We start from the raw sequence: 15,953 nt of genomic DNA, 5'->3' as shown, positions 1-15,953 counted from the left end.
GACAATGGATGTAGTTACTTCCAGTAAACACAAAATTTCTATGATAAAGATTTTGCCTTAATAGCTGCATTTTACTAAAAGAATACTAACAATAACTTAATGTAGATAGGTTTAAGAAAGTTTGCCAGTTAATTACAGCTGATGTCAATACTCTATCTTGCTGATCAAGATTGTCACTTATAGAAACCTTTTTTGTTTCATACAGTTTCCAAGAGATATTTAATAAATACAACCACTTCAGAGCCAAAGAAAGCTGCAAATCACTGAATTGGTCCGAAGTTCTTTGAATGAATGCAGAAGTATATGACAGTAACTACTACTACCACTAGCACCGCTACTTAAATGGGAAAAAAACCCCAAACGTAAACATTTATGGTGAAGGTGTTCTACAACACCTTTGAACAGACACTAGAATTAAGCAATAATTTAGAATAATTTCATTTAGAAACAAAATAGAATTATTAAGAGAAACTACTCTCTGTGAAATTGATTCCTTCAATATAATCTTAAAGAATAGTCCCCTGGAAATGCAATGAGAATTCATTGCCACAGAGACTTTGACTTTCAAATCATTAATTCATTTAATACTCTCAGCAGCTGAAACAGCCATCGTTTTTATAACCCACTGAACTTACTGAAACTTAGTGAATATTACCCTAGAAAAAAGTAGTCACAAACACTATACAATAACTGAAAAGTTCTGTACCATGAACTCTGTTCAAAGTAGCAATACACAAAATCTATGAACTGGTACATTATTGGAAAAGAAAAGTCCTAGGCAGATTCCTCTAGCCAGGAAAACACTTTTTTCCCCACTTCTTCCAATTTATCTGCTATCAGATACAGGATTCGAAACCTTGAGGACTGAATGCTTCACTCTTTTTTTTTTTTTTTCTTTTCTATAATGAAATAGAGAGATCAAACATTTATGAAGTACTACCACTGACACTACTGAAAGCAAGTCAGGAGGAAGATCAGGTAATTTCGGTTAATCTTACGAGTTCATCTATGTCTCAGAAACATTATAAATATTAATAAGTATTAATGAATTATTGATAGGAGAAAGACAGACACAGAAAAAATCATCCTAGAAGAGATGTTAGTATTTCAAACTCTTCTCCCAGACTTGCTAGCTACAGCCTTCATCATCAAAGACACTGGTGCAATTATCTCCTGCAAAGTTCTGGAAAAATCAAACTTGTTTACTTTTGGGAAGGGATACTTTGATAAGGAGTTTCTCTCTCTGCAGTTTTGTAAATGCACATAAATTATAACATGAATTTATGAGTACTAGCATGGCAGTTTATATGTTTACTATGAATATTTCAAAGGCCTGGTAACACTCCTATTTGTCCAACTGAAAGTGCACTAAAATGCATTGGAAGTAGTGCTGTATAATAATGCTTCACTTTCAAGTCATAAATCTACACTGACGGAGGAGCGTAGTGGTTTGGGGCATTCCATAATGCAAGAAATGCCGTATCTTAACGGAACACATGATACTTGGGATGTTTGCAAATGAACACGGGCGGGTAATTTATATAATGAGAGAGACCAATCCATCACACAGTGAGCAAAAGTGTATCTGAACTAAAAGGCTACAAAGACTCTGCCTTATAGATATTCCAGGACCAAATGCGGCTCACAGGTCTTTAACTGGGGGAATCATTAGCAACCACGTATGAAAGACCTGAAGAGCTGCCGGGGGAGGAAGGAAAGAAACTTGTGTCAATAGCTGCAAAAGACCACTGTACATCTCCAGAATACATACATTTCTTTTCGCAGCACCAACGCTCAATCATTTTTGGTGCTGAGGATCTCGATGGAGTTGCGACCTTATCACTCTACACCAGGCCCTCCTGCTCTCATGCTGCCAACATCCTTCTAGAATCTCCAATCATTCATATAGGAGCCTCAATTAAAAAAGCATTGTTTTTGTTAACTGTATGCCATTTCCCAGTTGCAGCTAATAACACAAGCCACAGAAGAGATGACCCTGAGTCAAATTAGCTTGCTACTTCAGGATTACCTTTAGCATCTGAAACAAAGCAAAGCAACGGTGTGCAAATGTATGCCCATATATGCCTATAGCTTCAAAAATAAAAGTTACGTTTTACGGAGTATAGCTTGTGGAATTAGCTTACTCAAACCTGTCCATGTAATGTACAGTAATTTAGTGGGTAATAAGCTTTGTTTTTCCTAGGTAGTAACTGAAAGTTATTTTGAATATCCACAATACCTACTCTGTGGCAAACACGACACTTAGGATGAAACTACACCAGCAATATACCAGAAAGTCTAATATTAACCTACTCAAACTAATATGTCAGACATTTATCAAGCACTGTACCATTTGTAATACAAAAACAGCAAAGAGAAAGCATTATTGTGCTCATATCTTGAATATTGAGCCATTCCCTACCTTAAAAAAGGCAACAGTAGAAATACATAAGGGTACGAAGAATAAAAACAGTGTTGATTGGAGATACTGAATGGTTGGTTACAGGGAACAATTAAATAGTTTAAAGTTTTGTAGCTGGGAAGATGCAAGATTGGGGTAACGTGGAAGAGAAGATAAAGTCAGGAATGACTGCTCACCATTCTTCCTGACATGAGGTCTAGGTTGAATCAAAATGAATTATTAGGCAGTAAGTTTAAAAGAAATAAAATACCTTAACTCACAGAGACAGTGTGGCTTTGTGTGCTGAAAATTTAGTGGAAAATCCCTTAGGCACATTGAAGGAGGAAGGTCCATCTAAGTCTACTAAGAACCAGGATGCAAATACAACCTTTCCAGCAGAAAAGGCCCTGCATGCAAATTGCAGGGAACTGGCTGCGCACTTATAGTTATCCTGTTTTTTCACTGTTTCCCTAAGCATTTGCCCGTGATACGATACTTAGTCCTGCAGCCTGACTCTGTGCAGCATCTGCTTTGCAGCTGTCCTGTGAGCAAAGGCCCTCTGCCTGACTGCAAGCGATGGGAGGAGTACCACTGCCGACCGCAGATGGCTGAAAATGAGTGCAGCGTACACCTCCTCTCTCCCAAATCCACCTAGTGACCTTACAAACCCTCCCCAGCCATAGGGAAAACTTCTGCATTTTGCTGTTTATGATTAGAAATGGATGGGGCAGTTAAGGGTGAGAATGGGGCCTCATTTGGAAAGGGAGAACAGTATGGAAGAACTTCTATAAAGCATTTAAACAAGCGCTATTCCGAAATTATCACCAAAACCACACAAGCTTATTTGTGATGAAACTACTGGCAAGATGTTTCATGAAAGAAACATTTAAATTGTTTGATTATTAGCCAAACTGAATAATACACATATAGGAACTGGGGAGACGACAGAAAAGGGAGAGGGAAGATAAAAAGCACTTATCTGTTATTTTCAAGTAATTTTAAAACAATGCTAAGGTTTAAGCTATAAAAACCAGGTATTTACTAGATATAGTTGGGAATGCTGTTCTTTCCTAATGTAATTAGGGATGTGGCAAAGGAACACATCTGAGTTTTGGAAATTAAGTTTCATTTTGATGTAAAACAAAACAAAGGCTTTTAACACACTGAGAGGCACAAGTGTGTGCACACAATGGAGGGACCAATGCTGCCAAGAGTGCAGAAAGTCATTACAGGTATCATCTGGGGCAGGGGAACATTTCAGCACTCTGAAATGGATACCACATTTCCACATCCCAGCATAATGACTAACATGTTGATGCCTCCCTCTCCTTGCCCTAACGAAAAATCCTAATGAAACCCATCAAAATCAGTCCATATATTCTTGTAAAATGTTTTTGTTCGTAAGTGACATGACAGTAACTAATTAGCAACTGGCAAGTAGAAATGTGAAATTATTATAGTTTGACTGAAGGAAAAGAAACAGTAAGTCATAAACCACAAATGATTTTCCAGCAATTGTATGAGTCTTTCATAATAAATCTATCCATACCGGGAAAACAATCTGTGCTTGTTACTGCAGTGTCTTCCCTCTCAAGGATCACTAAAGAATTACAGAGTTCCAAAAGTGGCTTTGTTTTGAAATGTCTCTGACAAGGTAACCTAAAAAAAAAAAAACCCACCCCAAACATTTTCCTTCCAATAATTAACCCAGAGTAAAAATTAATCAAAAGGATAAAAACCCCTAAACTTCTTTGGCAAGTACACAGATGTAACTAGAAGAAAACCCAGAATATGGTAAACATCACCAAAGTAGCACTATTTCCCATAATTTTTCCTGAAGCTATATTGATAACTTGGATTTCTCTAAGACAAGACTTAAATGATACAGAAGTGAAATAATTTAAATAGCCACCTCCCCCCCTAGCTTATTAATCGTACCTTAATTTGTGCAAAAGGTCTGTCAAAGTTTCCAACATAAAGAAGACCAACATTCTGGGTGAGTAGCCTAAAAAAATGAAAAAAATCTTTTAAGATATCACTTTACATCCATAAGGTTTTTTTTTGCATCTCCAGTAGTCGTTACTGAACCCTAGCAGGGTAACAAGCTTCATCACAACAGCAAGAGCTACCTCTGCAAATCTGATTCTAGTTGAACTACCACAAAAAAGGCAAGACGTGCATTAAAGATGTATGCACACCGGTAACTTGTGTTTATGGTACAAACAACTTTTCAACAAAATCATTTCACAGGCTTCTTTGTGACGGCTGCCACTCAGTAACATGGAAGAACAGCAGGCACGTGCCTCTTCTATTAGAGACAAAGGGGCAGCAACAGAAAAGTCTAGTAAACACACATTCAGAGCAGCAGGCCTCAGTTAAAACAGACCAGGGCAAATAAAAATACGCACAGTAATACAAAAGTGACATTACAAGTAGAAAAATAACAAAGAATCTCTGCAGTACTGTCTAATGGCTTCCTAAATAAAAAGAACCCCAGATGCAGTTAGTGCCTGCTATTCTCTTCAACTCTTTATACAAAGTTGCTGCGTCCACCACCAAGATCCAGAGGGACAGCAGGTAAGGTGACTCAAGCGACTGACTGGTGGTACTTCTGGAAAAGGGTTAGTCTGAGCTCTGCAGATCCCGTGCAAGTCAATGCTATTACTACGCAAACTCCAAATCCCAGAGGAGCATTAGGGTGAACGGACAGGCAAGAACATCTCTGGCCAGTAACAAGGGTAGGAGAGCGCTGTGCTGTTCAGACTGGACAACCACAACGTTCTGGCTAAGCACAGGCATAGCGGTCATTCCCTCTAGTTTAGAGACTCCAGAAGTGTCACACTGAAGTACAGGCACCCCATAATGAGGAGAACTTTGACAAACCCTTGAAAGGGTTTCTGTTTTGATTAAAAGGGACATTCAAACCCCATCATACTGTTCAGTAGCTCCAAGTTTTCATTAAGCATTTGCTATTTTATATTTCCTTCAATTTTACATCCAATTCCCTTTAGTAATATGGCCTCAAATATGAATTAAATTAAATAACCAGAAATAAGTATGAAGGTAGGGATCATGCTGCTTAAGACTGACACTAAGGTGTCTCTTTCTTATGTTTTTAAGCATATATATAACTTTTATTTCATACTGAGTTACGTATTTTTTTTCTACATACAAACCAGCTTTAACTCATTTCTCACCATCGCCAGGCCTGTTTTCGTAAACAAAACAGAAACTAAGATGGCAGTAAATCGTTTTAACCCCACAGAATGTACACATCTTCGTATGATTTTGATTCTTTCCATTTCTGACAACAATATGATATATATGACCATAAATGGGTTCACCAACAGTGGGAACTGGCGGAACACAGCAAAATCACAACATCGAAACATTCACATATATAAAACAGTTAAGTAAGAAGTGGTGTGGAACAGTATATTGTCATCAAAAAATCCTTCTGTAATTAGATACGGTCTGCAAAAATTTCCTGGGTACTATAGAAATACCCAAATGAAGGGAAGACTAGTAAGGACCAGAGCACTTCAGTCATGGTACGGACAGGCAGCTGCCTTCCTCCCCTGGCCCATCCATAGTCCGGACTCCATCGGGAGGATCAGTACTGTTTCGCAATGGTTCTGCAGTATATGGAAGTCATGCTGACCATATCACACTCATTTTCTGTCACAATAAGTCAAATTTATTCAGAACTCGGGCGTCTGCAGTTGGAAAAGCCAGCATATTGATCAAACCTCCTCCTAGGATTATAAAGCAAACCTGGAAAACATTTAAGGGTTTTCTAAATGAAAAGAAACACAAGTAATTAGCAAAAAAAAGGTTAAAAGAGAATCTGTAAAAAGAATTCAGGGTATGTCACAATATTTATGAGGGGCACCTTAAAGGAAAAATGTATTCTTAAAAAGAACTGCACACAATTATTGTAAGGCCAAAAAGGGAAAAAAAAAAAAATAATCCACTAACTGCATTTCTAGTAAGGTACCTAAAAAAAGAGGAGACGTACAGTGTGATTATTCCCACGTGGTCATTTTTCACATTGTTTTCTTTACCAGATAGAAATGTAGGACCATTAAAAATCTGAGTCTTTAGAATAGTTTTAGGTCTTTCCAAAGACCACACAGCCATCCAGTCTACACTGTTTAACTTGCTATCACTTATGTATGCCCAAAACCTGCAAACAAACTGCAAGAATTGGCTTCCTTAATAAGATTGATATTGACACAGCACAGGCTTATTACTATTTGTTCACCTTTCACTGCCTTGGCTGAAAAGTGTTTTACTTGTATTTTTTTATTTGTATTTATATGGCATTTCAAAAAGGCAATGTTAATTCAGTGCAATGCTAGCAAAATTTTCAGGGAATAGAAAGTTATTTGTAACTCTCCATTGCTTAAATAAAAGGTTGCATTCTTTGTTTCTCTAGTTTTCACATTCTTCTTGAATTCTGAAGTTCAACATGTTTTCACCAACATGCAAAACCAGTCAGTTTTTGATAAAAGTACTCAATGAGGCTGAAATGAGCATCCCAATATAATGATAATCTAATGTTCTGAAAGACTCTGGTTTTCTGCCTCTAAATGGTCTGAACAATTAAAAAATTCTGCATCTCATTATTATTATAAGCTCTTTTACTTTAGGGTCTTATCAGCATAATCTCCGTATTTCATAGAATCAGCTCACACAGCAGAGTCTGGACAGGTAAGCAGCCTGGGGCAAGAGTCAGCGCTGAGGCTCTGGATCAGCCAAGCTACTCCAGGAGTGTTACCCCCCACTCCACAGCCACCAGTGGCAGTATCGAAAAAAACATGTGCCATTGAGGAGAGGGCTGAGAGGGAGGAGGATGTCCCAGTCTCCATCTCACCCATAGGAACTCAGCCCAACTGATCTCCACATTATCATGAAGATGTGCTCCTCACCAATCGGAATGTTCAGGTTACACACAGCCATTCTTGCAGTTCTCTATCATAACATCAGGCTGCATTTTTAAGTACCTAAAATTAACTTTATACCATAAACATCAACATGTCTAAATTGATACAACTATTCACTCCTAATGCTCTCAACTAATTACCCTTTGCCTTTGAAGATTTTCCAATGGAAGGCAGGCTTGGTTATAAGCACATCTATATTTTTTAATGCCAGTGTTCTCTTTTAAAACGTCAGTCTTCTATTTCTTACCTAATTTCACATTTGAACAGTTCTATTCTCAAAACACCATCAGCAATTCTCAACACCTAACCCTGCTAGCAGCTAGGTGTAATCACCTGTAATTGGCCAAATCAATACCAGCCCAAGAAACAGTGGTGACAGTTTCACAGCACAATTACAATCTTGAATTTCACATTCAAATTATGTGAAACAATCGTCAAAAATGTAAATGTCTACTGGCACTTCAATATATATATATTTACTTTTACTTGAAAATATGTAGCAATATACAAAGATACCTCAACTAATCACATTAGCTCAGATTGCCATTCAATACATTATCTCTTCCATTCAATACATTATAACACAATTTCAATTTCTTTCTGGAAGCAAAAGGAAAGAAACATCGCTCCAAGAAGCAGTGGTTCTTCAAGATGTGCTGTTCATATGTACCATTACATTCCCTGCACCCCTGTCCTATACACCCAAGTGAGCAGACTTCTGGCTCGATGTGCCTGTTAGGGCTGTACCATTACGTTCCATGTGAACAGCATAAAAAAATCAGAAAGTATCAGGACAACCCACATCTGACTTTTGCAAATGTAATGCCAAGGTCTTAAAGCCCTTCAAGTACCAAGAAAACACTGCTATACGGTGACCACCAAAACTCCCTATTTTCTGCCCTCAGAACCCCAGATTTGGCTTTCCCTGGTGTAAACCGTAGCCAGTGTTTTCCACGCCCGAGCTGCAGAAGCCAGGCGCTGCTGCCGGGGGGGAAGCTGGCTGTAGGAGCGGGAATGGTCAGGGACAGCGATTCAAAAAACGCGGTGGCAATAGTGATGTGAAGGGGGTAAATGCAAATAAATACAGGACAGGATTAAGGGCTTGGGTGAAAGAAAACTTGGAATAAGGCAGCGTGAGACAGCAAGGAATGTGGAACGTCAGGGATGAATGAGAGAGGTATAAAGGAGCGGCAAAGCAGCCCTCTGTGTTGGAAAGCATTGGGGCAGAGCTCCGGGCTGAGAAGCCTGACGGCCTAGGGCTACAAGAGCAGTAGAGACTGACAGATCACAGAGCTCACCCTCCCTGACCTTGCTTTGTGGGCCAGGACAGTCCCAGAACCATCACCACCTTCCTACCGGCTTTGGCCATGGGAAGCAGACTGACCCCTGGCTACGGACTTTCCGAGGGCAGCACATCTCCAAGAAACCTGACCAGTTCCTCTTCTCCACACATGGTCTGTCCCCGGTAAGTCGCCGAGAGCTGTCTGTTAAGATGAAGGTGAGTATTTCAAGATACCCTCAAGAAAGACTGAGCTCACAAGCTCACCGACGCACCAGTGCTCCAGCCATTACGTAGTGCTTTGTGAAGGCAGAAAGCAGCCGTCAAAGAGTCCCTCCATATCTTGTCGGGAGGTGTATCTTGAGGACATCACTTCAGCTTGATCTGAACCCCAGACGCTGACCCCTTCGGGCTCCAAGGGCTGCCTGGGAAGTCCGCTCAGGTTATCAAACAGGGCCATGCAAACTGCAGAGCTGAAAACACAACTTCTGAGCAGCTCATACACACACCAGTCGGGAGTTTCCCTCTAGGCTATCTGGGTCCCGGCGCTGCTGTGCAGGAAGGAGGTTTCCAGAAAGGAGCATGCAGAGAAATAAAGGAGCAGGTGGAGCCAGGAGCCGCTGCCTCTCACAGGAGCAAGTTACTGCAGATTAGCTGAACGCGGTAACTTGCTCCTGTGCGAGGCAGCAGCTCCTGTGCTTGCTCCGTTGCAAGACCGGTGGCGTATCGTGCAGGAACACAGACTGAGACTTCAGCTCTAACCAACAGCACAGAGGTCAGACAGGCTGGGAAAGCAGGGAGCACGGGGTGAGAAATGCGATGTGTGTAGCAGAACGGCTGAAAAGAGGTAAGGTCACTGGAAGGGTGGACTGTGCCAAAGGAAAATGATGGCCAATGGACAGGCATGTGGGCTTGAGTTGTCTGGTTTTTCAGGATGAAAGCTGCCATGAAACAGGCAGCGGTAGGCATTCAGAGCTGCTGACAGCAATGCTTCAGTTATTCACTGCCCCTGAGAAACAGAACACCTCTTCCTTAAATTTCCACAAGAACGCTCACCCAAACCCCAGAACTGATGACAATTTACCAAATAGTATCTTGCAGTATTTGTATCAGGCAATCCTAAAATTTAACTTGACATACATTGTGGCAGAAGAATAGTTCATCACTCCACATAAAGTCAGTCATTGGATCCTGCGTTTCTGGTTTTATTATTGACTGTTGCCTGTTCCTTTCACTAGCTTTTGCAACCACCAAAAAACCTTACTCTAGACAAGTCTGTGTTTGTTTTCAAGCTCAGTAAGTGCTACAGCCTGCCACCAAAGCTTTGCTAGCTGCAGTAAAACTTCATTGTTATATCGCATAACCAGGAAAGTATTTGAGTCCATGCAAGACAGCAGAAACTTCCAAAACTCATCCTGACAGCCATGCATATCGGTTTCTACTTCTAATGATGGTGCTGAGGAGCAGCTGAGGGAACTGGGGGTGTTTAGCCTGGAGGGAAGGAGGCTGAGGGGAGACCTTACCGCTCCCTACAGCTGCCTGAAAGGAGGCTGTAGGCAGGCGGGGGTGGGTCTCTCTTCCTGGATAACAAGTGACAGAGTAGAAGGAAATGTCCTCAAGTTGCACCAGGGGAGGTTTAGATTGGATGTTACGAAAAATTTCTTGCCTGAAAGCATGGTCAAGCACGGAACAGGCTGCCCAGGGGCATGGTTGAGTTGAGTCACCATCCCTGGAGGTATTTAAAAGACACGCAGATGTGGTGCTTTCAGCAGAGGACAAGGGGCTGCTGCTGCTCTGGTCTGTCCTACCTGAAACAACTCTCTCCAGATCAGACAGGGTTTCTTTCTTGTTGATCTTAAGAGTAGACTGATACCTGAAACACCCTCTGGTGTCTGTCTGGAAGGCATTTCACCATGTCACCCTAGGAGATATGTTTAAACATGAATACCAATTCCACTGATGAGACAGCAGGATTAAGATGCATGGACTACTTCCACTTCACAGTCAGATGCAGCAGTAAGTAGCTACAACGGGGCTGGGATCTGATCTAACAACTTCATCCTTCACATGCTGCGGAAATACATTTGCAGTCTTCACAGAGGTTGCTGGTGAAAAAATTGCAATCCTGAGAAGACGTGTATCAAGAGTGGAATAGATGTGAAGCAAAATGGAAAGAAAATCAAACCTGACACTCAGTGGGGCTACTGACCCTTGTGCACATCCATATCTTTATGGCTAAGAAGATCTCAGAATACACATTAGTGGCCAGAAATGGAATACTACCTATTTAAAGTATAAATTGCACAGTGAGATAAGATTTTGGGAAAATCCCTGTGACACACTCACATTCTAATCTTCCATATATAACTATATAATAGAGATGAATATTCATTATGGTCTGAATGTTTTTACATTTCATTTTAAGGCATACCTTTTGTGTGATAAGCATATACAAAGAATTCCACTGTTATGTTCTGTACCTAAATCCTAGAATCATTTAGGTTGGAAAAGACCTTTGAGATTAAGTGCAACTTACCCAGCACCGCCAAGTTCAGCACCAAACCATGTCCCTAAGCACCACATCTACGTGTTTTTTAAATGCGTCCAGGGATGGTGAATCCACGCCCCCCCTGAGAAGCCTGTTCTAATGCTTCACCAACTTGCAGTGAAATTTTGCCAGAAATGTGCTTTTAACTGTCTCTAAAAATGGCTCCAGATGCATTTGTACATTTTAGGCAGAAATGACTGTTACAAGTTACAAACACAGAAGAACAATAGCCCTGGGAAAAGAAGCAACACCTTCATGAGTTCAGTAACTGTATTCTCAAACACTATTTGTATGTTCTTCACATATAACTTTGAAGATAAAGGTAACTTTTATACATAGTTTTAGAAATTTGTATTTCATTATGCAAAGAAATTATCCCAATATGTCATTATTGGACATGATGACATGAGCACAAATAAAGCATCATGACACAGCAGAAAGAACGCAATATTCACATGATGGAGCTGATGTCCTCTTAAGAATATAATAAATATTCTGTATTTATCCTGTGTTCGCTTAAATGGTAATGGAAAACTGTGCTGCAATATCTTATGCAAAGAGAACCAGTTTCTTAAGTAGTCTCTTAAACCATAACTTGGATTCTATTACAATGACATTACAATTATGTTTTGCTTCTTGCTTATGACAATTGTTCCCCATTGCTTTTCAACTCCAATTATGTATTTTCTAGGAACATGAAATTGAAAGAAAAAGCAAGAAGAAAATCAGAACAGCATAAATAGAGAATTACAAAAATTGATGTTAAGGTCAAAAGAATTAACTTCCTACATTCAATTTTTTTCAAGGTCATTAAATATTTCATTCATTCATTTTATAGACTAATGTAAGAGTAACATAGTGAAGATATTATATTAGGTATTATGAAATATAAAAGGATTCAAGAAAATTCTGGAAAAGGCTAATACCTTCAGCACAGATAAGGTTGTGAATTTAAACTGACATGCATATATGGTCTGCAAACAACATGCGTGTCATTTTGTTCTGAAAGCATGAACAGCCAAAGAACTTGACAGTTCACAAAAGCAGCAGTGAGCCTTGTACGCAGAATACTGACAATGGCAAAGCAGGGGCTTCACAGGCAAGACAGAAGAGCGCTCTCCTTCCTTCTACAGTGCACTTACCAAACCACTTTTTCAGGCTATGAAAATATTCCAACAAAATGATTTACTCATCAGTCATGCAAGAACACTTTTTTCATGGGCAAAGAAAAGCTATTCTAGTATAATCATCATGGTTAAGAGCAGACAAATAGATTGTGTGTCTGATTTAGGACATTCTTCCTCAAATTAGAGCACAAATGGAAAAAAAGCTAGAAGGAAGAGATACTATGCACAGCTGGTTACATAGTAAATATGTAAAAAACCCTGGGTTTGAACTCCAGAGAGGAAAAAGGTTGGGAAGCGATACAATTAAGTCTCTTTTTTAAGAGACTGTAAACAATTTTACAATGCTATCTTCATCTCTGCAATAAACACCCCCACAGAAACAAAACTTTCTCATTCAATGAATTCTGAATTTACAGAATATCCCAAGCCACGGTGACAGCATGGTGACAGCAATTAACATAAAACTGTATTCTAAATAATATTAACGGGGGGAAATGCAGTGGACAGCCCCAACTACAGACTTGAATTTAACACCCTCAGCCTTCCCACAACAGTACTCCAACAGTGTGTGTTATTAGTCATATTAATAAGCATGTTGCTTTCTGAAACACATGCAACTCAGGCACAAACATCGATGTAATGTGCTAATTGCCCTTCATAGGAAAAGCTCCCCTGCGTAATACTTGAAGGGCTTCACTGAACCACCTCACTCCCTAGAGTAAATCACTGCGTGTCGTTGACTATTTATAATGAGAATCTGGGAAGTAACTGATCCCTGAAAGACATACTTCCACTGAATAACGTCACCACAGTTATATACCAAACCCAATAAAAATGACATTCAGAGAGCTCGAAACTGCAAAATGAAGTGACCTCATATTTGAGGTAATGGTCTGCAAGTGATTCTACATCATGGTCAAAAAAAAAAATGAACGTGACCAATGTTAAGGTTTACTTTGAGCTAGGAGGGTTTCATTTGCATTGGTTTTGAACAAGTGTTTGGCTGCTTGGTTTTTTGGGGGGTGAGGACTGAAGATGAATGCGTTCCTAGAGACAGGGAGATTTTTCAAGAAATACTCTTGTACTTTATAAATAAAACCACACATCAAATATTTCCAAAAGCACTTCCTTTTGTTTGCTGCATTTATGTCTACCGTTGATAATATTTTAATGTTTGTCCACGCTTTGCCTTACAGGCAAATCACATACAGAAGTATTTTGACTACATTTACATATAACTTATCCATAAAAAGTAGAAAGGAAAAGTAAGTAGAAACAAAAACTACCCAGTAAATAATCATACCCATTCTTCCACCAACGGAATATTATTCCCCGTAGCATAATGAGCAATTTGGCCAGGTTGGCCATAAATTATCTGAAAAATGAGACTGCTTGCCTTTTCCTTTGACAGGGTAAGATTATTACATAGTCTGAGAGATTCACTATTAGAATCTACTTCTGATAGTAAATGTCAGAATATCATCCCCTTCATCTCACTGAAATATCGGACAGGAGCTAGGAAGTATTCCCCATTTGCTGAAAGACCTGCCTGCTACAGGCTGTGCTGCAACTCTGCCCAGATTTATCCAAATATCACAAAGCAAAAGCACTTACCCAGCCCTGCAGCGGACTCACTGGAACACTGTAAATCTATGTTCTAGTCTAGGACCCCGTAAGGTCCTTTCACCTTGGCCATCTTTTAAAATATAACAGAGACCACAGTACTAGCAAATTCAACACCCAGAATTAAGTGAAGAATTGACACCATAACATGAAGCCGTAACCGAAGCTTTATATCAGACTTCATAAAATAAGAAGTCTAATTACAGATATGTTAAAGTCAAAACAAAGACGAAGTGTCTCAGGAGCTACTTAAGAAAAATAGATTTCTAACAGCAAATAAGATATAGAAGAAATAAATGAGATAATGACAAAAAAAAATATCATGTATGTCCAAGTATTTAAGTGGTAAAAAAAAATAATCAGCAGATTCACTTGATTGTGTGCTAATACAGGGAGCAACTAAGGAAGACAGGGAGGCTGCTGAAAAGCTAGTGGCTTTGTACCCAAAAGAAAAAACCAAAGACACCTAGTCAGGACCTTTTTTGGGGGTTGGTTTTTTTCGTTTGTTTTTTTTTTTCTCTTCTCCAGTTACCAAAATAAAATGCCTGCAGAAATAGAGGTACTAAAAGAAAAGCTCTGGGGATATATTGATAATTGAGGTGAAGTAAATCACCAAACACTGATGCCACATATCCAGGATTTCTGACATTTCTTAATATGGAGGGTCTGACTTGCTATTAAAAAAACCCACACGCCAATCTTTTACACCCAAATAGGGTCATTTCTGAAAACTTAGCTCTGAGTCCCACCCTTTAGCAGAGCACTGTTCAGCGTGCCTGCCTTGGCCGTGCACGGCAGTGCTGCTCAGGAGGTTGCACATCCCCTGCATTCACACTGTGGCTGCATCTGCCTCTCTTTTGATCATTTTAATGAAAGAGTGCTTAAACAGTAGTGGGGGACAGGAGAGGCACCACACTGACATAATTGATTCAGACTGCCAAAAGGCTTCTGTTAGAGTCTTCCACAGTAATTTATTTTTAAAAAAATAAAACTAGGCAGTAAGTACTTTTATATGGAGGAGGCTACTTACTGTTATAGATCAAACCCTGATTAAGAGACTGGACAGGCAGAATAAATGGTCAGTTTTCATCTTGGCAAAGGCCAAGTGACTATTCAATTTCTGTAACAGACTGTTTAGTATATTTATTAGTAATGTGAAAAAGTCATGAACAGAGAAAGGCTGCTGATAAAGCAAGTTATGAAGCAAAGGCTGGCAACTTTAGCTAGATTATAAAGTTCATCACTTTGAAAGGAAGCTGATGTTGTATTTAGGATCACCCATACAACCTTAGCGTTACTTTCCTCAGCAGTGACAGATACGTGCTTTTTTGTGTGTGAATTACAGAAAGGTACGTACACCATTTAATGAAGGAATGTATTATAATGTGTATGAACCTGGCAACTAAAACTCTGCTTTTTCCTAACATTCAAAGGCTTGCCTTCAAAGTTCACTGAACTTCCTTTCCACATAAAGTTTTATCATTCCTTTGTCCTTGGTCTATTTTAAAAAACTCCAAAACAAACAACAAAAAATCCCACCAAAAAGCTAAACCCAGAAAGAAAAGCCCAAATTTTTGTTCTGCACAACTACTCCAAATCATCAGAGCAGAGCGGAAATGTAAATATTCAGCAATTTTAACACATGTTGCTACTGCTGAAAACCCATGACAAAGAACTGGCAGGAAAGCTACGATAGGGTGGTCTCATCTGGCTATAATCTCCCCCGTTCTGCCCTTCATTTGTCAGCACAGATGGTCCAATGGTTTTCTGGTTTTCCTGGTGCCCTGCATGCTGCACCAGTGGTGGCAAGACATCACGGCAGACCCAGATTTTGGCAGCTAACACTTTTAAGTATAACAAAACGGGCCACTCTGCAGGTTGGCCAAATTTAGAGAGAATTCCTCTGCAGTACAGAAAAAGCAACTTCTGGATCCCATGGAGGCAACTCTACCATGTATCAAAACCCCGATGAATTACAGATACAAAAGCTTTTCAGAGAAAATATTGTAAACCATTTTGAAGCGCAGCA

The 15,953-nt window shown here is 39.6% G+C and overlaps 1 protein-coding gene across 4 annotated transcripts in view; it reads right to left on the bottom strand.

The window, feature by feature from the left end:
* The window catches only part of RNGTT (RNA guanylyltransferase and 5'-phosphatase), a 189,228-nt gene that overhangs the window by 29,825 nt on the left and 143,450 nt on the right, over positions 1 to 15,953 (bottom strand). For 3 of the 4 annotated variants that reach the window (XM_040597832.1, XM_040597831.1, XM_040597833.1), the window contains one exon: positions 4,340 to 4,406. The exons of the other annotated variant lie outside the window; for it this stretch is intronic. In XM_040597832.1, coding sequence (XP_040453766.1) covers positions 4,340 to 4,406 — 67 coding nt within the window. The remainder of the gene's footprint in view (positions 1 to 4,339; positions 4,407 to 15,953) is intronic. 4 annotated transcript variants of the gene reach the window in all.

The sequence above is a fragment of the Falco naumanni genome, chromosome 6, assembly GCF_017639655.2.
Source record: "Falco naumanni isolate bFalNau1 chromosome 6, bFalNau1.pat, whole genome shotgun sequence".
Lineage (NCBI taxonomy): Eukaryota > Metazoa > Chordata > Aves > Falconiformes > Falconidae > Falco > Falco naumanni.
The sequence above is the reverse complement of the archived record's forward strand: the minus strand, read 5'-3'. Positions and strand labels throughout refer to the sequence as shown.